Consider the following 25,169-nt stretch of genomic DNA (forward strand, 5'->3'; position numbering starts at 1 on the left):
TAACAAAGCAGATTGTGAAGCTTAGAAAAGCTGCTCTTCAAAGGTTAATCTGCAAAGATACAAACATCTTCATCTGCGATAAAGTTTCCTTTGGCAAGCTCACTTCCCAGAACAAGATGGACTTCCATAGAATCACAGAGACCTCAGAGATCATCAAGTCCAACCTGTCACCCAAGACCTCATGACTATTAAACCATAGCACCAAGAGCCACATCCAATCCCCTCTTGAACACCTCCAGGGATGGTGACTCCATCACCTCCCTGGGCAGCACATTCCAACGGCTAACAACTCTCTCTGGGAAGAACTTTCTCCTCACCTCCAGCCTTAACAGCCTGGCACAGCTTGAGACTGTGTCCTCTTGTTCTGATGCTGGTTGCCTGGGAAAGGAGACCAACCCCCACCTGGCTACAACCTCCTTTCAGGCAGTTGTAGAGAGCAAGAAGGTCTCCCCTGAGCCTCCTCTTCTCCAGGCTAAGCAACCCCAGCTCCCTCAGCCTCTCCTCCCAGGGCTGTGCTCCAGACCCCTCCCCAGCTTTGTTGCCCTTCTCTGGACACATTCAAGTGTCTCTATGTCCTTCTTAAATTGAAGAGCCCAGAACCGGACAGAGGACTCAAGGTGTGGCCTAACCAGTGCTGAGTACAGGGCCACAATGACTTCCTTGCTCCTCCTGGCCACACTATTCTTGATGCAGGCCAGGATGCCATTTGCCTTCTTGGCCAGCTAGGCACACTGTTGGCTCATGTTCACCTGGCTGTCAATCTGTAAACCATAAACTACAGCAAGTCCAAGGGAAAGTCCCAAGATGACTACACAGCAGCAGCACATGGAATGCAAGGTGTCAAGGAAATTGTTCAGTCTTACTGCTGTCCTCAACTGTGAGAGTACAAGAGAAGATTTTTTCCAAGTTCCCTTCCTGTGATATAAACTCCAGCACAGGAGGTTCCACCTCAACATGAGGAGCAACTTCCTCACTGTGAGGGTCCCAGAGTACTGAACAGGCTGCCCAGAGAGGTTGTGGAGTTTCCTTCTCTGGAGACTTTCAAGACCCATCTGGATGTGTTCCTGTGTGACCTGTGCTAGATTACATGGTTATGTGGTCCTGCTCTGGCAGGGGGGTTGGACCCAAAGACCTTTAGAGATGTCTTCCAACCCCTAACATCTTGTGATCAAGATTTAAACCTTTTTGTTTAAATTAGTGCAAATCTCAAATTCACTGCTGAACTACTGAGGTGTTCCTGTGGGGCCTGTGCTGGATCCTGTGGTCCTGCTCTGGCAGTGGGGTTATTCTCGAGGATCTCCAGAGGTCCCCTCCAACCCCTAACATCCTGTGAGCCTGTGAAAATAGAGACATTATTCTTGAAGGTGCACAGAGAAATGACAAGAGGCAACAGACAGAAGCTCCACCTGAGAAATTCCAATTGTATATATTAGAAAAAATATTACAATCACAGTAGTCAAACAACAGAAGAGAGCCCAGAGAGGCGAAGGAACTTGATCATGAACACAGCCCTAAGCCTCGAGCATGGGAACTGCACTAGGTAACCTCTCCAGAAGTCCCTTCCAACCTATTTTTCTCTGATGAAATACAAAACCTTGCTGTAAAGATCCACTGGAAGTGTTCTTACTGATAACAACCAAAATATATACACAAAAATGTGTATTTTACATATGCCAACAAAAAGAAACCCAAAGCATACTGCATTTCAAGATTCATTTACTGCAATAACAGAGGCAGAGTCAGTAGTAAGGTTAAGTCACCAATATCAAGAAAAGCCACAATTTGCAGGGAAGTTGAAGCCAGGGGAAAGCTACAGGAGCTCAGTATTCAGAGACACGAGTTCAAAGGCTTTCAAATCATTCAACTCTATGTGAAACTGGAGTCTGGATTGCAGGTCTGCACTCAGGATATTATCTAGCACCCATATGCTTCAGACTCCTCCATCTACAGCAGCTGTTTTGAGATACCAAACTGCACAGTCAGGGTAAGGATTTAGTTCTCACAACTGAAGCCTAGCTTCACTAAAATTACCTTCATTATCAGACCAAAACATTCTTTTCAATTCTTCTTCATTTCAGATGTGAACACTGAACCAGCTGTAACAAACTGCTACACATCTTCAAAGGGTCATTTTTACTTAAAAAAAAAACCAAACCAAAAGCAACCCAAACCACAATAAAACTCTTAACAGAGGCTTAAAAAGGTCTTTATAAAATAACTTCCATCACACTTACAATAGTAAGAAAATGATTCTGGCTGGTAGCTTTTAGTAAACCTGTTGTGTGTAATCTGTATTGAAGATGGTTATCAGCGCAGTTCACATTGCATTTGCAGAGGTGGGCCAACAAAGGTGTCAAGAAAAGCAGATTATTGCTGCTTCCCAACAAGTCCTCCTTAATAAGGACATGCTGCCTTGACAGACAAAGCCTGTTTGGCAGCCAGCTGAGCCAGGAGAGCTGAAGGAGAGGAGTAATGCTTTGCACGCCAAAACCCCGCTTCTTTGGCCATCACTTTAGACTTGGCAACTGTACAACGAAGCTGCTTGAAGATCACAAGGGTGGCATTCCTTCCATCTCTTCAATAACAGTGCTGATCATCTCAAAATTGAACTTTGCTTGAAGTGACACAAGAAGGGAGAATCTGAGCAAGTTCAGGACTGGCAGAGGGGAAAAAAACCAACAAAACAGAGCCCGATGTTTACCCTGTCATTGGCAATCATGAAAATAGATTAGATGTTCCTCAAAGCATTGTCACCAGGTCCATGGGAGCAGCAGGTGTGGCTGTGCAGAGAAAACAGAACAGGTACACATGAAATGCAGCAGGGTTTGTGTGCCCACAAAAGTACTCAGAAAGTTAAATATAGAATAGAATAGATCAGGTTGGAAGAGACCTTTGAGATCATCGAGTCCAACCTTTCACCCAACAGTATATAATCAACTAAACCATGGCACTAAGCACCCCAGCCAGTCTCTTTCTAAACACCTCCAGAGATGGTGACTCCACCACCTCCCTGGGCAGCACATCCCAATGGCCAATCTCTCTTTCTGGGAAGAACTTCTTCCTAACTTCCAGCCTAAACCTCCCCTGGCACAGCTTGAGACTGTGTCCTCTTGTTCTGTTGGTGGTTGCCTGGGAGAAGAGACCAACCCCCAACATTCCATCTCAGAAGGACTCAGGGAGACCTAAAAATCACTCCATACTTATTTTTAAACTCCATTTTTCCACAGAATATGCTCCTGAAGTACACTTTTTGTGGAAAGAGCTCAGAGGATCTCATCTGCAATACAGTTTAATACAGAATTAACCAGGTTGGAAAAGACCTGAGACATCATTGAGTCCAACCTATCACCCAACACCATCTGATCAATTAAATCATGGCACCAAGTGCCTCAGCCAGTCTCTTCTTAAACACTTCCAGTGATGGTGACTCCATCACCTCCCTGGGCAGCACATCCCAATGGCCAATCTCTCTTGCTGGGAAGAACTTCCTAACATCCAGCCTAAACCTTCCCTGGGACAGCTTGAGACTGTGTCCTCTTGTTCTGCTGCTGGTTGCTTGGGAGAAGAGACCAACCCCCACCTGGCTACAACCAGGTGGTAGAGAGCAAGAAGGTCTCCCCTGAGCCTCCTCTTCTCCAGGAGACAGCAACCCCAGCTCCCTCAGCCTCTCCCCATAGGGCTTGTGCTCCAAAGCCTTTAACTTATGGTAATAACTTGCACAACTCTAAAGAGTCAGAAATAAAGATGTGATAGTTTATACATCTGCTGTTGCACACTCCTGCCTCACCAGGGCCCTCTGCAATTGAGCTGTGAAAGTAAGAACAATATATAGTGTGTTACAGTGATTTAAACAAATCCTGTACCTAGCACAGTGAAAGGTATTCCTGTGAGTCCAGTCAAAAGGCTGTGATGCTAGTGGTGGTCACACTACTAAAGAACAACATTCTCATTTGCCCCAGCCATTTAAAAACCTCTCAGCTTCCTTGCAGTTGCCTGACATTTTCAGTTTCCTCTCAACCAAGTCACCAAAATAGACCCAGGAAATGGAACTTCCCATTTCTGTGTTAAAGCTGTCCCAAGCAATTCTTTCCACTGTTTAAATGAAACTCTGCATCAGTTCCACAAAGAACAGCTTCCAGTGATCTAGAAGATCTAACCCAAGTCATTCATACCAAGTAAAAGTAGAACTCCAGAGGTTTTAATACCATTTACCCTATTTCATCATCAGTGAGCAGAAGCAAATGGCTATTGGTAGCTGCTCACCCACTTTAAGGGCAACAAATTCTTCTCATAAGTAATATTAGCTAAAGTAGTTAATGCTGCCAACCTGAGTTAGGACTAAGTTACCAGCAGATGTCAAGAAAACCCTCCCAAGACAGAACACTACACCAAGATGCTATGCACAGATGCTGTGCATCAATGACTCTCCTTGCTTTCAGAATTCATCTCCCATATCATGAAGCACAGTGGCCACCTTAGTCCCTCCTCTGCTTCTAAGAACAATGTTTGGCCAACTCCCTTCATGCCTCCAAAAGAAAATGAACAGCTAATCTGAGTCAGAGACAAAGCTGACCATCCAGCTCCTTCCTTAACTTGCCCCTGCCAAATTCTTATCTGCTTTGAAATTACCACAGTTCTCAAGAAGTTAAAGAGATGCACACCAGCCCACAGCACCATAAAGATCAACACTCCTGAGAAGTGGCAAGCAGGCTGGTAGATGCTGTCTCCTTCCCTCTGCACCCTGAAATTAAACTGGACAGCACGAGGCAGCTCTGCACATCAAAGCAGGGAAATGGGTCAGGTCTCAGCACTCAAATCAACTAAGATGAAAAGTATGGAGAGGGAGCCCAGAGCTACCTTGGGCATTTACTCTTTCCCTAGAGCAGCCCACAAACAGGGAGAGGTTGTTTCTTCAGATCATCTACTTCTTGATAAGTAAATGGATGTGGCTGTCACAGGCACTGCTGGATAATCCATTACCTTCCCATGCCACCCTTCACACCCAAAGGTCTCAAGAGAAAAAAAGAAAGGGCAAAAAGAGAAAACCTCACAGGCCAACCCTACCTGACTACTGTCAAACACTGAGGGAGAATTCTCCTTTTCCCTGCTGAGACACTTGAGCAGTTACACATTGCATAGCACCTGCAGAGACATTTCTCCTCATGCAAAAAAGATGCTGGTCTCAGAGTGTGCAGCCTTCCCAAGATACCACTTCTCATTACACACATCCCAGCGGGCCCCAAACGCCCTCCCATTTAAGCCTCTGGGATCTGAATCCTAATCTCCAGTGCTGTTCAGTCAAGCAAGTGCTGAGAGAGGATCTGAGCAATTCCTAATGGTATTACAGTCACTGGGACTTCCCTGGCTGTGCTTTGTTGCATGAAATCCTGCTGAAACAGCCTCCAGCTGTGCAGTTATCAGTGCAAATCACAATTATCTACAAACCCACTTGTGGCTTCGTGGTGACAATCACATCCCCCTCCCCTCCACTATAAGACTGAAAGATATTTCTGCAGTAATAAACTTCATGTGATTTCATCCTAAGTAGTCATAAAGGAAAAAAAAGCAGATAAAAAGTTCTGCAAATATGATTTGAAGCTCTACATAAACTGTTGTGATAACTGATCCACCACTGGCAGAGCTGGGCAGCCCAGCAGTGCCTTTTCCTCTTATTTGGCCTACCACTGGCAGAGCTGTTATCCTGGTTTGAGGCCAGGCAGATCCTCTCTTGCCCCTGTAAGGGGCAAAAGAATGAAACACACAAATGGATGGCAAAAGTGATGGAAAGTTTAAATGGAAAAGCATCAAGTGTTGTACAGAAAGCTACAAGCATAGTGACAGAAGAATCCTAAAGCCTACAGAGTCCCCTATAGCACACCCAAAAGTCTCCCAACACTTCCCATCTCCCCACCTGAGGGTATACCCAAAACACCCAGGGCTCTTTCTTCCCCCAGCACTGCTCAGCTAGTCTCAGGCTGGCCAGGTCTGAGACTGTTCCCCCACTTCTCCTCTGGGCATTAGGCCTAGCCAGGTCTAAGAGGCCTTGAGATACTCCCCCACTGTTACCCAATAGGGAGCATATCCCACAGGAGCAGAGAGGGAAGAACGAGGAAGAGAACGACTTTGCAGATGGATTTACAGGCTGCAGGATATTTTTGGTATGACATAGGCTATTTCCTGTGTCCACCTACTGGGCTGGACCCTCAGAACACCAGAGGGGTAGCTTGTGTGGCAGTAACAGGAGGCACCCAGCCTAAACTGCCCTAGCTGTGCAGCCCAACAGGGCCTTTTCCTGTTATTTGGCTCACCACTGCCCTAGCTGTGCAGCCCAACAGGGCCTTTTCCTGTTATTTGGCTCACCACTGCCCTAGCTGTGCAGCCCAACAGGGCCTTTTCCTGTTATTTGGCTCACCACTGCCCTAGCTGGGCAGCCCAACAGGGCCTTTTCCTGTTATTTGGCTCACCACTGCCCTAGCTGTGCAGCCCAACAGGGCCTTTTCCTGTTATTTGGCTCACCACTGCCCTAGCTGGGCAGCCCAACAGTGCCTTTTCCTGTTATTTGGCTCACCACTGCCCTAGCTGTGCAGCCCAACAGTGCCTTTTCCTGTTATTTGGCTCACCACTGCCCTAGCTGTGCAGCCCAACAGGGCCTTTTCCTGTTATTTGGCTCACCACTGCCCTAGCTGGGCAGCCCAACAGGGCCTTTTCCTGTTATTTGGCTCACCACTGCCCTAGCTGGGCAGCCCAACAGGGCCTTTTCCTGTTATTTGGCTCACCACTGCCCTAGCTGTGCAGCCCAACAGGGCCTTTTCCTGTTATTTGGCTCACCACTGCCCTAGCTGGGCAGCCCAACAGTGCATTTTCCCTATTACTTGGCCATGCTTTAAAAAAACCAACAAATGTATTTGATCAATTTATGACACCCCTTTTTTTAAGGAAAAAACCAAAAAAGATGCTGGTGATTGCCCCCCAGGAGCATTCTGTTACAAGAGACAGAGGCAGAGGTCTCATGAAGTAATTTACCAACACCAGTGTCTAACACCCTCTTCAGAGACAAGCAACTCCTTCCCTGGCATATCAAGCAGCACCACAGCATGGCCCTCACAGCAGTGGAGCACTGCTGGTATTTTTCCATCTACTACACTGCAAATGAAGTTTTATCACACCCAATATCACCAAGTTTTCCTACACTTGAACATTCACTAAACAACTGAACTGGGGGGCAAACATGACAAAAAGAGATCCTATTTTCTGAACATATTTGTGCTGGCAATTCTTACCCCATACCAAAAACTCTAACATCTTTTGGGGATATCTTTTGGGAATGAAGAGGGGAAAACTTGAAGACTTCCCCTGTGTTTAAGTCTAGAAATTGCTTTTGCAACCCAAATGACACTTTGCAGCTGCACACTTTGTAACTAAAACTTCAGGGGGAAAACAGAAAGTAAAGATATTTAAGCTGAGGCTGAATTTTACATGAGTGAAGGAGTTAGAACAAACTTACAAGTTCATGTTTCTCTGCATCAATGCTGTGGCTGCTCAGGATTGATATTCATAGTCCTGTATATTTCTTTGAGAAACAGCAAGGCAGTGTCTTCAGATCCCCTAGGAAGAACATTAAGCAAAGCATTATTTTAGCATGGTCCATTCTCTAGTTCTTGTAAGCCACATCCTAGCTCTCCTGGAACACACAACTCATTTCCCTCGTACTTACCTGTTGGGAATGTGGACTTACCTCTGCTAGCTTGCTTCACACTACAGTTCTTCAGCAGTTTTGCATTATTTCTGCTATCAGCCCTTGCTCAGGTGGCCAAGAAAGCCAACAGCATCCTGGCCTGTATCAGAAACAGTGTGGCCAGTAGGAGCAGGGAGGTGATTGTCCAACTGTACTGAGCACTGGGGAGGCTGCACCTCAAATATTGTGTCCACTTTTGGGTCCCTCCCTCCAAGAAGGACATTGAGGTGCTCGAGCATGTCCAGAGAAGACTAACAAGGCTTGGGAGGGAGGGGGAGGCTGGACCTTGAAAACTGGTCCTGTGGAGAGCAGCTGAGGGAGCTGTGGGTGCTCAGTGTAGACAGGAGGAAGCTGAGGGCAGACCTCAGCACTTTCTACAGCTGTCTCAGAGGAGGTTGGAGTGAGGTGAGGCTCAGTCTCTTCTCACTTGTGGCAAGTGGTAGAATGGGACGAAATGGCTTCAAGTTGTGCCAGGGGAGGTTCAGGTTGGATACTGGGAAAAGCTTCTTCACACAAGGGGCTGTCAGGCACTGGGACAAGCTGCCCAGAGAGGTGGTGCAGTCACCATCCCTGTAAGTGCTTGGAAGACACATGGATGTGGTGCTGAGGGACATAGTTGAGTGGTAGTGGCTTAGCAATAGTGGTGGAATTGTGAGCTCCAGATGAGTGGTTGGACTTGATCTCAAAGGTCTCTTCCAACTTCAGCAGCATTGTGATTCCACGCATTTACCTTTTGCTACTGCATTTTCCCTCCACTCTGCCCCACTGACTTACCCATTTGGCTTAAGTCTCCCCAGTCTATCAGTTTCTGTCTGTGATGGGCCCCTGAAGATATTCCACCAAGGGTACTTCTCAAGGCTCTCTTCCTTGATTTGCCCCACTGCATCTATCAGCACAATGTTAAACCTCAGCCCTTAGAGTTTTATCAGCAAGTTGCTAATTCTCCTCTGGTAACCAGCTTGCACTTTCTTGGACTTAGACTATATTAAGTAACTATAGTCTTCCTCCCTTCCTTACTACTAGAAAGTATGGAAATTCCCAAATATTTTAAAAACTAATATAACTCCAGTTCCATGTTTCTGAGTTGTTGCCTCCCCTCCTCTTTTCAAAATCAAATTTCAGGCTATCTGCATTTCAATTTACCATGGACAGGCTTCACTTGCTTATTTGTCTATAAAATGTTACTTAAACACACATAAACAACACCAATATTAAAACAGTAAAAAACACTGTAAAAACCAGCAAAGTTCAACAGGCAAAGTTTAACAAAGTTCCAAAGCTGCTGCAGTTGTTAGTGTAAGAGTGGCTGCTTGTGCTTCTCAAAAGAGAGGACACAGGGAGACAGTGAAGAAGATTTAGATGGTCAGAACTGTGAGGAACATCATTTACAGAGCCCCAGTACAGTTAAATACACAAGCTAAGGGACTACAAATATACTCCCCAATTGAGCACAGAGATAGTAACCACTTTCCTTGATGATCTTGGCTATTAAAAGAGCAAGCAAATAAGCAAGGAGAAGGATCAGCACTGAAGCTCTGCTCTCTCTAACACATAAAGCATTTCATTTTAGGCTCCCTCCACCATCCCCCTCAGGGAAAAAACCCAAAAAGCCCACCCAACTCTCACATTTGGGTCATTAATCATCATACTTCTCCTCCTTATTTAAATGGAAAATACAAAACAAACCAAAAAACCCTCCTTCAGCTCTACCCACAAAACAGCACTGCCACCACTGGGCCAAATAATGCTTTCCATTCCATACTTCAACCTCTGCAGAACTGCCTGCTTCTAAAAATTATTAGCTATTGAAAATAGAAACCTTCAAATATAGTACAGGGTACCAATTTAGCAGGTGCTAGACAAGAGGCTAGGCACTCCTCCCTCAACACCAGTGTTTTGCACAGCTCAGCCACTGACACCCAAGATTCTCTCCTAAATGTCAAGAGCTGTAGTCATGTTGCCAAATACAGCTGACACATCCTTTGCTCTGCCATTCTACAGGGTTGGACCAGATGACCTTCAGAAGCCCCTCCCAACCCCCACCTTTCTGTGATCCTGTGTAGCTTGAAGTGTGCTTCATTTTATGTAAGACAGCTACTCCTAAGGGCAAATACAACAGGTCAACAGCCATTGCTGTTCCTGAAAATGAATGGGTATCTTTCTCCATCTGAAACATGTGAGCACTGGAAAGAAAGCAAATTCCAAACCAGATAAGGCATTGCTGTACTGTAGTGCTGCTTTTGTGATGACACCACCTCTGCTTCTTGCTCTGTAGATTGTTGCATGTGCAAATGACCACTGCACACAAGTGGCAAATCAGAACCATCAAAATTCAAAAGAAGTTCCATTCTGCCTTTTTTTGTGTGTGTGTTTAGCTTTGACAGCAGAGCATCATCACCCAGCAATTTCATTCCAGTGTGATGAGGAAATCATGTTTTACATATTGTGGTCTAACACAATTCCTGGAGCCCCTATTACAGGAAGGAGCTGGAGGTGCTAGAACATGTGCAGAGAAGGGCCATGAGGATGAGCAGAGGGCTGGAGCTGCTCTGCTATGAGGACAGACTGAGGGAGTTGGGGCTGCTCAGTCTGGAGAAGAGAAGGCTCCAAGGAGACCTAATTGTGGCCTTCCAGGATCTGAAGGGGGCTACAAGAAAGCTGGGGAAGGACTTTTAAGGGTGTCAGGGAGGGATAGGACTGGGGGGAATGGAGCAAAAGACTAAAAATGGGTAGATTGAGATTGGATGTTAGGAAGAAGTTCTTCCCCCATGAGGGTGGTGAGACACTGGAACAGGTTGCCCAGGGAGGTGGTGGAAGCCTCATCCCTGGAGGTGTCTAAGGCCAGGCTGGATGCAGCTGTGAGCAACCTGCTGTAGTGTGAGGTGTCACTGCCCCTGGCAGGGGGTTTGGAACTGGCTGATTCTTGAGGTCCCTTCCAGCCCTGACAATTCTATGATTCTATGAATACTTTTGTTTGAAAAACTACAGCTGTCCAAATGCTCACAGAGCTCTCCTTGTTTTGTAAATGTCTGTAGCTAAAGGTGGATGTTTTGAGTGTCACAAATCAAAAGCAAGGTATCCAGTGTTATTTATTGTAATCAGGCCAGCAGATTTGCTTACTTTGTGCAAAGACAGGATTGTACTTTGAAATTAAATTAGCCAATAGTGACATCTAGGTGTGACACCCTGAAACTGACACTCCTGGGCAGTCACATTCTGTTTACCTGAACACTTGAATCATCTCAATTACCTAGCAGGTGAGCTCCCAGAGTCTAAGGCATTTAAGCTTATGGTATATGCCTGTGTGGAAAGCTGACCTCTTCCCTACCAACAGGTAATTTCAGAATTAAGTGATGAGGATTTCATACCCAGCTCTGCAACTGCCTTTTCCAAACAATTCAAAGACTACAGTGACTCTGAAAACTCACATCTCCTGAGGCATATGTACACACAGCAACCACTGCAACAACTCCTGCTCTGGTATCTTTATAATTGGTTGGTCAAACCAATTATAAAACAGATCTGGGTGTATAAACCCACTTCTTTTGGTCAAAATGTACTTGAAGTGAAACTCTAGGGCATGATTTTTGACAGGGATCACCTGAGTTTCCTTGAGCATAAAATCCTCCAGACAAGAAATATCATTCTAGCTAATACCATATTGGTCACAGGTGATGCCAACACACCTAACAGCAGACAACAGGAGCAAGAGAAATAGCAGGCATGTCATTACCAACATGGAAAGATACACAGCCACATCAGAAACACAACTATTTCCTCTTACCAGTAGCACAAATGACTCTGTAAAGCAAAGAGGTACTCATTGAAGCTTTCTATTGGCTTTTCTTGTAGAACATAATCAATGCGACGCCCTCCGTTGAGCATTCCAACCTTCACCAAAACATCTTCATCTTTTGGAGGGTCTGGACTTTCAGTGATCTTCTCAGCTAAAATTAGGGTTTACAGATGGAAATTAATTTCAAGCCACAGCCTGCTTGACTATAATCATGAAACATCACCCATCTATAAGCTCCATGTGCCTGCAGTAAGACAACAGTAACAGCCTGAGCTGACAAGCACTCCACTGCATGATCCAGAGAGTTTACTGGAACCATAGGCTAGTGACTTCCATAACAGTTTAGTTTGTTTGAGTTTGAAGAGGATAAATCTCACAAGTATTTCTTTGTATCAATTTTCCCTGAGAGGAAAGAAAGCACAACTGATTTAGAAACCTGCCCTACCAACAGGAAGTTGGAAGTCAAGCCTAAAGTATTTCATTAAAGGCTGTTAACTTTTTCTTTTGCAGAAGACACAAGTAAAATCCCAATCCAGAAGTACATCTTACATCTAATATTAATACTCCTGCAAGGGGCTTGCATGGCAGGGTTTTGGTAGTGGAAGAGCTACAGAGGTGGCTCCTGTGAGAAGCTGCTAGAAGCTTTACCCATGTCTGATGGAGCCAAGACCAGCTAGACCCAAGATGGACCTGCCCCTGGCCACCACCAACAGGAGTATTGTCTCCAGGATAACAGATTGATGAAGGGGAAAAAGTTGCTGTGCAATATTAACAGCAGTCAGACAGAGGCATGAGAATATGTGAGGTCAGTGAAGAAGGGAGAAGAGATGCTCCAGGCACCAGAGCAGATTTCCCTGCAACCCATGGTAAAGGAGATGCTGAGGCAGGTTGTCCCCCTGCAGCCCATGGAGGTTAATGGTGTAAGAGAGAGCCATCTGCAGCCCAGGACCTCCTCTGCAGCATCTCAGAAGTGGTGGTGGAGTCATCATCCCTGGAGGTGTTCAAGAGGGGACTGGATGTGGCACTTGGTGCCATGGTCTAGTCACGAGGTCTGTGGATACAGGTTGGACTCAATCCTTGGGGTCTCTTCCAACCTTAGTTATACTGTGATACTGTGACACTGTGAAGAAGGGAGGGCTGGAGGGAAGATGTTTTAAAGACACTGGCTTATTTCTCTTTACCCTGCTCTGATTTGATTGGTAGCAGTTTAAACTACTTTCCCCAAGTTGAGTCTGTTTGGCCTTTGATGGCAGTGGGTGAGTGATCTCCCTGTCCTTATCTTGACCCACAAGCCTTTCATTGTTTTTTCTCTCCTCTGTCCACCTGAGAAGGGAGAGTGATAAAGCAGCTTTGGCAGGCACCTGGTGTCTAGCACAGGGTCTGAAAAAATCAATAGCAAGCAATCACTAGCACAACCAAATTTCTACTAATTTGAGAGCATTAAGTTATAAACAAGCTAATAATATGTCCACATACCTTCCACCACTTGCTTTTCTTCTTCCTCTTTGATTTGGTTAGCTACTTTCTCCAGTTCAGCTTGGAGCTGGGTTGAAGATGTGTGAGCACGTGCAAATTCATTAAGGGTCTGCCATGCACTCTTCAAAGAGCTAATGAAACCCTGCTTCAGATCAGAGCCCATACGAGACAGAGAGTCTTTCAGCTCTTGAGAAAAAGAGACAAAACACAAATTAACAAGTCACTCTAACAGAAGGATTTCAGTCACAAACTAAAACCAGAATGATGAAACACTGTTCAACACAGATCCCACTTACTAGGAGAAATGGGCCTGCTCTGTCATGAATGTGTGTTCCCTGCTTTTCTATTCCATTCCAACAGATCAGGTGAAATCTAATTAACACACAATTGGTTTCTCACTGAATGGGTCAATGAGTTAAAACCTACTAGCAGAGGAAACATTCCAGCAGCCTCCAAATTCAGAAAGGTCCACAAAAACAGCTGCCAGCCAATCCCACCACCACCTACATCCACTCCTAACATCCCACACTAAAGGACAAGCAGAGTTTCAAACTCCAGCACTGCAGAAGAGAGCAGAGGAGCTGTGAATGTCTCCTGCAGTAGTAGTGAATCTGGAGAAGCACTCCCAGAGAACTTTATCCTGGAATTCTGTTACAGTTCACTAACTGTGTCACCAGTAATCAAACTGTCATTCAGTACTGGTGGGAAACTCTGAATGAAGGAGAACTCTTCACAATACCTTGTTAGAGCCACATGGGTTTGTTAGGTCAGGGCTCACACCTATTCCATGGAACATTTGTCTAATTCAAATTAAAAAACAATAGAGCAGAATTTTCTCCTTTACTATACACACTTTGAGACTTTAAACCTGAAACATATCTTAACAAGTACCTTGTCTAGTCTAGGGAAGCAGACTCGCTCTAATGTACCATTCTAAAGTGTAGATGCTGCAGAATTTCTCCATCCAGGTGCCTGAAAACAGGCTTTCAGAAAGGCTCTGTGAACTTGCACAACAGTAATACTGTCATTGTACAGCAAAACTGACTTTCTTTATTGGGTATGCAAACTTGAACTAGAGCACCTTCATTTGTTGTGTAGCAGTGAGCTAAAAAATCCAGTCCCTGTCCATCAGTGGCTATGGAACCATTTTTTTCCTCAGTGTTTCCCAATACTGAACTGGTGGTCATTAAGGACAAGGCAAAAGAAACAAGCAAAATTAAGTTCTGCTGCACATCATCTTCAAAACTAAGGTGAAGAAGTGATGTACAGCAATTTCTAAATGGAAGTTTGGTAATCAGAACCTCGAGATTGGAGGAACTATGATTCATTATTACATGTGAATACAATTAGGGGGCTGGGAGGAATTCCCTCTGATGTTTATGAAACAGATGAAGTCAGATATTTGGGAACATTCATTAGGCTCCTGAAATGTTACAATATTCTAATGCTTCAAGTAAATAAATTAGGAGTAAGACCCATGTATAAAATAATTATTTTTTCTTACCCAGATGAAGTCTCTTTCTGCCTTTATGATGTGGAATGAGAACTGGCTTTAAATCCATGTCTTCAATGATCATTGGTTCTAACCTGTAAGCTACTGGATCAAGCTGTTGAGAAAAAAACCATACTGACATTTAGTTATCTTAGCAGTTATTCTATTGCTCACATTCCAGTGGGGGGGGGAAAAATCCCTATTTATGGTAAATATAGAAACATTTTTTAACTATCTTCTATTTCAGCTTACAGAAACTCAGTTCATGGCCATTTAGTTTGACTGTAAGATTAAGCAGGTTCATTAACTAATTAGGTCTGGTTCTCTATCCTATCCTATCCTATTCTATCCTATCCTATCCTATCCTGCAGAGATTCTAAAGGAGAAGCACAACAGTGAAAGAGCAGCAGAATTCTCTTGCACTCTGATGAGCCCTACCAACAGGTCACTGTTTAACTGCTATTAACCAAGATGGAACAGAAGAGGATAAATATACTGCATGCACGGCAAAACCACCCAGGATTTCTAAACCTCCCAGAATCTAAGCTGGAAACTCAGAAGAACCCTGCAAAAGGCACAAATACAAACACTTGAGACAAATCTACAAGCGTGGCTTGAAATTAACGATGGCAAAGAGAGTTCTTCACGCTCTGAAAATGAACAGGGCAAATTCTTATCAAGCCAACTCATATCCAGAATTCTAATTATGGAACCTACAGCCAGCTCTACTTCACTTTTGCAGTAAAGACCACAAATACATGGAACATACATTTCAGTTGAGCCACTAAATAGAGTGATTTGGGAAATGTATGTAAGGGAAGAGGAGGTGTAATGCTCAGAGGTTAAAACTCAGTACTCTGCTTTACCATCACCTCCATCCACTAAAACCAGCTCTCCAAAGCAGTGCTTACTCACTGGATGATAGATGTTGAAGAATCCCTTGCAAGTTGGAAGCCTGTAGTTTTCATCAATCTTCTCCACACCCCTCACAGTAAGGAACACACCGATAGGAGAGCCGAGAGCAAAGAAAATGTCTGGTTCAAAGTCCAGTGCGCTGTAAACGACAGAGACCTACCCGAGAGAAATCACATCTATAAACTCCCAACTGCCACATAATGCTCAGCTGGCAAGGAGAAACAAGCTGTGTATTAAATCAACCACATTCTCACAGTACTTCCAGGAAGCTTCAGCTGCATTGCCCTCTTCACTACAAATGCCACAGTACATATGAATACCATAATACTAAAAATGTTTTCAATTTAAAACCAAAAAAATCAAAAGTAAGAAAGAAATAAACAATAGTTAAATCAGGAAGTTTTCAAGGGTTGGGTTTTAAGTTCAGCTTCAGGAAAATATTAAATAGAACAGCATAAATGGATCTTCTAGTATCTGAAAGAGGCCTCCGAGAAAGCTGGGGAGGGCCTCTTGAGGGTATCAGGGAGTGATAGGACTGGGGGGAATGGAGCAGAATTAGAAATGGGCAGATTGAGATTGGATGTTAGGAAGAAGCTCTTCCCCATGAGGGTGGTGAGACACTGGCACAGGTTGCTCAGGGAAGTGGTGGAAGCCTCATCCCTGGAGGTTAAGGCCAGGCTGGATGTGGCTGTGAGCAACCTGCTGCAGTGTGAGGTGTCCCTGCCCATGGCAGGGGAGGTGGAACTGGATGATCCTTGAGGTCCCTTCCAGTCCTGCCGCTTCTATGATCAATTTAGTCTACTATGTTAACTGTAAAGCCACAGAACAACTCAATATGGTTCATTCTGCTTCTGGAACAGAACCATGGAAGGGAAAAAACATGAATTGTGGTGGTGTCCTTGTTATAGTAAGTTTTGCTTTTCACTAATTAATCTAAACCCCTTTCCCAGCCCTCCCTCATGACCTACATTAGTATAACCTTAGTACAAAAATCCAGGGAAGTAACACAAAGTCCTCAACATTAAAAAACCCAAAGTCAAGCCAAAGGACAGCATTGCTCCAAATGAATCATTAAGATGTATGTAGTCTCACCTGGCCAGTTCCCATTTCAAAATAGTCATAGTCAATGCTCACAGAAGAAACAGAGGCACCAAGCGGAAGCTTCCTCTTTGGATGCAGCTGACCAGACTCTGCTGGGGAGACAGGACTGACTGGCTCCTTTGCTTTCTGGGCATCTTCTGGAGTCTGGAGTGTTGCAGCCAGCACTGCTTTCTTTTCTGCTGTTTTCTTTTGTTCCTTTTGAGAGAAGTTTCAAAATCAGAACAACAAAGTTCACTTCACAGCTGACAAAATTCTTTTAATATAGCCTCAATGTTAAGAAGGAAGGAAGTCAGTTGCATTTCACAGTCACAGGATCACAGGATGTCAGGGGTTGGAAGGGACCTCCAAAGAGACCATCGAGTCCAACCCCCCTGCCAGAGCAGGACCATACCATGTAGGTCAGGTCACACAGGAACACATCCAGATGGGCCTTGAAAGTCTCCAGAGAAGGAGACTCCACAATCTCCCTAGGGAGCCTGTTCCAGTGCTCTGTGATCCTCACAGTAAAGAAGTTCCTCCTTGTGTTGAGGTGGAACCTCCTGTGCTGCAGCTTACATCCATTGCTCCTTGTCCTATCTCAGGGAGCAAGTGAGCAGAGCCTGGCCCCTCCCTCCTGACCCCCAGCCCTCAGATATTTAGAAACATTTATTAAATCCTCTCTCAGTCTTCTCTTCTCCAGACTAAAAAGCCCCAGGTCCCTCAGCCTCTGCTCACAGGGCAGTGCTCCAGTCCCCTAATCATCCTTGCAGCCCTCCACTGGACCCTCTCCAGCAGATCCCTGTCCCTCCTGAACTGGGGAGCCCAAAACTGAACACAGTACCCAAGATGAGGTCTCAGCAGGGCAGAGTAGAGGGGGAGGAGAAGCTCCCTGCATCTGCTGGACACACTCTAACACACCCCAGGATCTCATTAGCCTTCTTGGCTAGTGATTAATATTTTCTTCCTGAAAACAGTTTTTACCTGCTTGGCTGCTCTGTCTTTTACAAAATTAGCTATTTTCTTCCTTGGTCCAAGAGGTATCCCCATTTCCTTCAGGTCATCCACTGTACACATGAGCTAAGGGAAAAAAAAGTATTAAAAAACCCCCCTCACCACCAAACCAGGCACATTTATAACTTTGCTAGTGACATAGATAATTTCTTATTGGCAATGATTTAGGAATCAGGTAAAAGCTGATTCTATGAAGCTACAGACATTTAAAACATTCCAAAGACATACAGAATACAGAATTAACCAGGTTGGAAAAGACCTTAGAGATCATTGAGTCCAACCTATCACCCAACACCATCTAATCAACTAATCAACACCATCTAATAAACCATGGCACCAAGTGCCTCATCCAGTCTCTTCTTAAACACTTCCAGTGATGGTGACTCCACCACCTCCCTGGGCAGCACATCCCAATGGCCAATCTCTCTTGCTGGGAAGAATTTCTTAAACCTCCCTTGGTGCAGCTTGAGACTGTGTCCTGTCCTTCTGTCATGACATGACACAAAGTGCCTTAACATAACTAGGGGGAAAATACACTGCACCAAGAAAGAGAGAGAGTCACATAACATTTATCTTCATGACCTGCATTAATTATCCTACTTTTGCAACTGCTTTCAAGCTTCATGGAACACCCCACTCAAAGAAACAAAACCAAACCCCAAACATAAACCTCCACACCCAGGGCAATGCCCATAAGTCAAGTGACTCCTACTGTACCAGAGACTCCATGTCAATTCTCTCCTTCTCAAATGTGCTCGCATACTCTGACAAACTAAGCATTTCCAGAGTCTTCTGCAAAGTAGGAAAATCATCATCTACTTCAGGCTCACAGAGGTCATCACCAGAAGTAGTAATTGAGGAGCCCAAGGAACTGGTGTCTTCAGTCATCTTAACAAAACAGCACAGAAACAGAACCACATCAAAATGCAAAACCCAGTTCAATGACTTTCTCTTAAAAACATTATGATGTAAGCTTTTCCCATCTCTGCCCATTTCTGAAGCAGAGCACAGGGTTTCCTCTGACAATAACAGACCAGCAAAACATCTATCTAAAAATTACTAAGAAAGACAAAAAGGCTTCCTGAGCTTTCTAACACTCAAAAATATTTCCTTTTAATCATCAAACATCTGGCCACAGTTTGTAGCCTGAACACAGATCGATTCTTTCCCTCTTCCACTTCTCCCCCACCATTCAGATACTGTTAGGACAAATGTATGTGTTCACAAGGGTCAAATCTGAGGACTACAATCAAATCCCATTATTGTCCTAATTGGAAGCTCATAGCTTGTCCTAAGAATTGGCACTACTGACAAAACTGCACATTTCTGCTAACATGTCCACATGTATTATCAGAACCCACAAGAGTGTTTCAGCTAATAAATTCTGAAAGGCAAAGTTACTGAAATGATCAGCTCTACTTCCTGGAAAGACAAGGAAGCAAATTACCTGTTTATCAGGAACAGCCACATCCTTCACAGTCCCATTAACACCAGAGAACTGTCCAGTATTTACTGATGAAGCCAAATCCTTCTGGTTAGACAATATGTCAAATAGAATTAAGGAACCTGGAAACAGAAATTAAAGTTGCCTTGGGGAAAAAAAAAAGTCAGATTTTCTTTTCCCTTTGCCCTATCAAGGGGTTAGTAGGTCAAGAGATGTTCTCCTCCCCATCCACTCTGCCCTGGTGAGGCTGCATCTGTAATATTGTGTCCAGGTCTGGGCCCCTCAGTTCAAGAAGGACCTCAAGGAACTGCTTGAAAGAGTCCAGAACAGGGTCACAAAGATGATGAAGGGAGAGAGACGGAGGGAGCTGGGGCTCTTCAGCTTAGAGAGGAGACTGAGAGGTGACCTCATGCATGTTTATAAGTATGGGAAGGGTGAGTGTCAGGATGGGAGTCAGGCTCTGCTCAGAGATGCCCAATGATAGGACAAGCTGGAGCATAGCAGGTTCCATGTGAACAGAAGCAAAAACTTTTTCACTGTGAGGATGACAAAACACTGGAACAGGCTGCCCACAGAGGTTGTGGAGTCTCCTCTGGAGACATTCCAAACCCACCTGGATGCATTCCTGTGTGATCTGCTCTAGGTGACCCTGCTCTGGCAGCGGGGTTGGACAGCTTTTGAGGTCCCTTCCAACCCTTAAGGTTCTGTGAATCTGTGATACTTTTAGCCTGACACTTAGTGAAGGTTGTGTTTCCTTTCTTGTTTATCCCAACTCAGCTGCTTAGCCGATTACCTAAGCTGTGCCCGGCCACGGAGACTCCTCCCTTGAAGTCGGGGTTGCGGCTCATGAAGAGGGCGTACAAGCGGTTCATCTCCAGCCCCACCTTGTCCACGATGGTCTGGCAGTAGGTGGGGCTGTTGTAAAACAGGATGTCCAGCAGGGTTTCGTTGGTGAAGTGGCGCAGGCGACCGATGCTGGGCAGGGTGATCTTCTTTATGTTCCTGGCAACACAAAACCATTAGAAAGCCTTTGGAGAAATGCAGATAATAACTTCAGGAGACCCCTCCTGGAGTACTGCATCCAGGTCTGGAGCCCCTAGTACAGGAAGGATCTGAAGGTGATGGAGCATGTCCAGAGAAGGGCCATGAGGATGATTAGAGGGCTGGAGCTCCTCTCCTATGAGGATGAGGCACTTAGTGCCATGGTCCCGTTGATTGGATAGGGCTGGGTGATGATCCTGGAGGTCTCTTCCAACCTGGCTGATTCTATGACAGACTGAGGGAGTTGGTGTTGTTCAGTCTGGAAAAGAGAAGGCTCTGAGGAGACCTAACTGTGGCCCTCCAGTATCTGAAGGGGGCTACAAGAAAGCTGGGGAGGGGCTTCTTAGGGTGTCAGGGAGTGATAGGACTGGGGGGAATGGACAAAAAAATAGAAATGGGTAGCTTCAGATTGGATGTTAGGAAGAAGTTCTTCCCATGAGGGTGGTGAGACACTGGAACAGATTGCCATCACCTCATACTTACAACCACTATCTCCACACACCCATCATGTATCAGTGCATCAGCCACTACCATGAAAATGAGGTACTGCAAAAGTGTGTGTGTGTGTATACACATATATCTCCTGGCACTCAGTGTTACTGGGATGGTCTCAGGGGAGGTTTAGGCTGGATGTTAGGAAGACATTCTTCCCAGAAAGAGAAACTGGCCATTGGAATGTGCTGCCCAGGGAGGTGGTGGAGTCACCATCCCTGGAGGTGTTTAAAGAGAGCCTGGATGAGGCACTTGGTGCCATGGTTAGTGGATTAGATGGTGTTGGGTGATAGGTTGGGTTTGATCTCAGAGGTCTTTTCCAACCTGGTTAATTCTGTATTCTGCAAAGGTACTAATATAAAAAATAATCCACACATGCCTTTCCAGCTTTCCTTGTACTCAAACACAAAAATATGAGCCATTCTCTTTTATAACCCTGTCATGCACCTATTGATCTAGCCTAAAGACAACATGAACTTCTCTTCTTATCCACTTGATAAAAACCCTCCAGCTTGTATGAAGTTCTCAGCACTAAGCAATGTACTCACCTGTCTACACCTGCTGCATCCCCATGCAGAGAACTGTGCCAGTGGACTGGGAGGAATTCCACCCTGCTCACTTTACGTTCCTCTAAAGATTTCTTAAAGTGAGTCTGCAGCAGCTTCAGAGAAACAGTCCTAAAATCATCAACTGGAGAGAAGAGAAATGAAAATCTGTTAGCAGCAGTACTCAGGTAACACACTGTTACAAATCTTTCTCCCCTTCCACAGAATACAAATGAAGGAAACTGCTAAGTGGGAAAATCTTTCCAGGTATTACTCCTCTAAGAAAATATTCTTTCTTAATATGAATATTTTTATCAATTTATTATTATTTCTTCAATATTAAGTGGATTTTTTAGGAAGCTATCTCACAGTGACTGCAGTTTTACTCCATCATCAGACATGACCTTCTCAATTTACTCAGTTGTATACTTAAAGTTCAAAAAAGAGCAAACAGAGCACCACCTCAGCCAAACAGCACCACACAAAGCAAGCATACACCCACACCCCAAACCCCGAGCCACTCTGCATGTCTAATAATCACACTTAAAGGGCTAAGCCTAACAAAATACAGGTTCTGCTTTTGGAAAATACCCAGGACAAAAAATTCTACCAGAAATTCAACTTCTTAACATTAGAGAACTTCATTTAAAAAAAAAGAAGACTGCTCATTTGAATAGGATAGAGAAACCCACACCTCAGCAGTCCAGAATACAACTCCTCATTAAACAAGCAAAACCATACCACATTCAACAATGCTTCTGAACCTCAAGTCGCACACAGGGCCTATGCCATGGACCATAAACACCAGATGGTCAATCTGGGACATTTCTCCTGTAGGAAAAGAAAAGAAAAACTCATAGTACCAATATGTACTTCAGTGGTGAAGTTTAGAGTCAAGCAACTTTAAGAAATACTTGCTTTGTAAAGCTTAGAAAGTGCCCAAGGCCAATGGTATCCTGGCCTGGATCAGGAACAGTGTGGCCAGCAGGAGCAGGGAAGTCATTCTGCCCTGTGCTCAGCACTGCTTAGGCCACACCTTGAGTCCTGTGTCCAGAACTGGGCCCCTCAATTGAAGAAGGACATTGAGGTGCTGGAAGGTGTCCAGAGAAGGGCAACAAAGCTGGGGAGGGGTCTGGAGCACAGCCCTGTGAGGAGAGGCTGAGGGAGCTGGGGTTGCTTAGCCTGCAGAAGAGGAGGCTCAGGGGAGACCTTATTCTCTCTACAACTACCTGAAGGGAGGTTGCAGCCAGCTGGGTGTTGGTCTCTTCTCCCAGGCAAGCAGCACCAGAACAAGAGGACACAGTCTCAAGCTGTGCCAGGGGAGGTTTAGGCTGGATGTTAGGAAGAAATTCTTCCCAGAAAGTGAGATCGGCCATTGGGATGTGCTGCCCTGGGAGGTGGTGGAGTCACCATCACTGGAAATGTTTAAGAAGAGCCTCTGTGAGGCACTTGGTGCCATGGCTTAGTTGATTAGATGGTACTGGGTAATAGGTTGGACTTGGTGATCTTGAAGGTCTTTTCCAACCTGGTTTAATTCTATTCTATTCTAATACATAAGATGGTTCAGGAGATCAGATAGGCCCCAAGACTCCTTTGATCAAAAAAAGCCAAAGCCAAATCACATCTTTCAATCACATCTTTCAAGGAATAACTTTAATCTTTACACTTTAGGCATGAAGAATGCACTGCCCCTCCACTACTGTCCAGTTTTTTGCACAGAACCAAAGTGACTGCAGCTCAAGCTGCAGACTCAGGTGCAGTAATCACATACCATCAGGAATTTCATCGTGGTCATCATCAATTCCACGTTTCACCACCCGTGGCCTTGCTTGACCATCTTGACCGGTGCCCCATTCATCTAGCGTGGCAGAAGGTTGGAACTGAACTATGACCTGACAAAAAGATATTGTCCAATTATAAACATTTTCTTAAAAGCATGCTTCATAACATTGGTCTGAAAGCACTGCATGGTTTAACACAGTTTTGGTTTGATTGCTGTAACTTGCATCTGAGACTCAACTGTTTGCTTCAGCATAAGCACATATGTCAAAACAAAAAGACCAAAAAACCAAACAAAACAAACAAAAAAACAACTTAGAAAACCCCAGGGCTGTTCCCTGTGGCAGAGAGCTTCACTAAAACTGCACTGACAGATTATATATATATAAAAAATAACACTGATAATCCTCATTAGCATGCAAAGCAAACAGAAGACCTGAATGAAAGCAACCACTAGTTGAAGAAACTGACCTACTCAGTGATTCTGAACTTTTAAGTCCTCAGACAAGTATTATTCAAGCTCCTCCTTCCCAGATAGGCCTCAGCATCCACTCTTCCTTAGCAGATTACAGTTTGTGTGAGGAAACTGAGCACTGCCCCTATTTATAACTAACACAAGGAATCAAAACAAAGCAGTGCTTTTCAGGGAAGGACAACATTCAGAGCAGCCCAGAAACCCTAGAAAATGAGGAATTCAGTAGGATGGCTGCTTGTAAGACTTACACTGACTCAGTATAGTCTGAACTATTTGTGCCACCAAGTGGTCTAAGGGCTTCATTAGGACTTTACTAGACAAAAACCCTTAACCAGCATTAAGTGCTTAAAGCAGGAGCAACTGTGATTCTTTCTGGCCCTTGGATTATTTTATTTATTAATTACTGCATCTGTACTAAGTGAACACTTAACAACACTTAACAGTGTTGGCCTATAAGGCTGTAGTCCATGTTTTAAGCACTGTTAGCAGACATTTAAAATAACTTTTAGAGGTTTGGGGGTGTTTTGCTATATTTTCTCATGGCCTAAAAATAGTTGCAGTGGAAAACTTCTCAAAGCACAGATACACAAACTAATTAATTTACAGTTAGATTAATGCTCTTCTCCACATGAAAGCTCTTACCTTAAATTACCTTCCATTCAGTGCAGACTGTCTGAGCTTAAACTAATTCATACTGCCTTCCCTTTGTTGCCAGTTATGCTTAGTCCAAATATTTACTAAGCAAACCCTTATTCTTCTTAGGTTTCAGAAAGCATTGTCTTTTAAGCACACAACAGGACATCGAAGCAAGCAGCAGTTCAGCGCTCTGTAAACTCTATCATCTTTGACGCACACATACTCCAATTAATCAGAAAGTCCCTTTCAAGCAAGACTAAGACTGCATTGAAGTCACACTTCCATTCACCTGCTGATTTATCCCTAAAGAATTCTGTGAGAATCAACTGCCAGAATCTATTACCTTGGGATTGTGCATAACAATTGTCTCCCCATTTGGGAATTCGAGTCTCCGATGCCACTGGTTTGTAGTTACAGCCCTTTTATACTCTGCCTGAAACAGCAAACAAGTTACACAGAATCAGTATGCCTTCTCAGACCAATGATTCCTTGGCCCTGTGCACCAACTGCAACATTAAGGTTATAACTTACAGAACTTTATTTATTCAGGAGTGTCCACATGAGGCATTACCCAAGTTGATTTTAGGTCAGAGCAGTGCAGGACCCATGTATGAGCAGCACAGACTTCCTGTCACTCCCCAGGATATGCTTTACTTAAGTTTGCTGGAAATCATTTTAATGAGACACAAAGAAGCACTTCTAAGATCACAAACACAAAGAAGGTCCAAGCTCTTCACAAATCATAGAATGGTCCAGGCTAGAAGGGACCTCCAAAGGTCATCCAGTCCAACCTCCCCACAGTCAGCAGGGACATCCCCAACTGGATCAGGCTGCCCAGGGCCCTCGCTGAGCCTCATCTTGAATATCTCCAGGGAAGGAGCCTCAACCCCCTCCCTGGGCAACCTGTTCCAGTGTTCCACCACCCTCATAGTGAAGAGCTTCTTTCTGATATCCCATCTAAATCTGTCCTTCTCTACTTTGAAGTCCTTGCCCCTTGTCCTGTCACTGCAGACCCTTGTAAACAGTCTCATCCCATCCTTCCTATAGGCCCCCTTCAGGTACTGGAAGGCTGCTATTAGGTCTCCCCAGAGCCTCCTCTTCTTCAGGCTGAACACCCCCAGCTTCCTCAGCCTGTCCTTGAAGCAGAGGTGGTCTAAGCCCCTGATCATTTTTGTAGCCCTCCTCTGGACCGTCTCCACCAGGTCTTTGTCCCTCCTCTGTTGAGGGCTCCAGACCTGTACACAGCACTCCA

At 44.7% G+C, this 25,169-nt stretch overlaps 1 protein-coding gene across 1 annotated transcript in view; it reads right to left on the reverse strand.

The window, feature by feature from the left end:
- Nucleotides 1–2,167: 2,167 nt before the first annotated feature.
- The window catches only part of SEC23IP (SEC23 interacting protein), a 32,698-nt gene continuing 9,696 nt past the window's right edge, over nucleotides 2,168–25,169 (reverse strand). The window contains 15 exon segments of the mRNA XM_054163378.1: nucleotides 2,168–2,780; nucleotides 7,505–7,605; nucleotides 11,520–11,682; nucleotides 13,008–13,193; nucleotides 14,512–14,614; nucleotides 15,415–15,570; nucleotides 16,507–16,710; nucleotides 17,476–17,571; nucleotides 18,223–18,393; nucleotides 18,953–19,071; nucleotides 19,743–19,951; nucleotides 21,031–21,172; nucleotides 21,769–21,858; nucleotides 22,799–22,919; nucleotides 24,261–24,350. Of these exon segments, the coding sequence (XP_054019353.1) occupies nucleotides 7,524–7,605; nucleotides 11,520–11,682; nucleotides 13,008–13,193; nucleotides 14,512–14,614; nucleotides 15,415–15,570; nucleotides 16,507–16,710; nucleotides 17,476–17,571; nucleotides 18,223–18,393; nucleotides 18,953–19,071; nucleotides 19,743–19,951; nucleotides 21,031–21,172; nucleotides 21,769–21,858; nucleotides 22,799–22,919; nucleotides 24,261–24,350 (1,932 nt within the window). The 3' untranslated portion in view covers nucleotides 2,168–2,780; nucleotides 7,505–7,523.

This window comes from Dryobates pubescens, chromosome 8 (assembly GCF_014839835.1).
Source record: "Dryobates pubescens isolate bDryPub1 chromosome 8, bDryPub1.pri, whole genome shotgun sequence".
In the NCBI taxonomy this organism is placed as follows: domain Eukaryota; kingdom Metazoa; phylum Chordata; class Aves; order Piciformes; family Picidae; genus Dryobates; species Dryobates pubescens.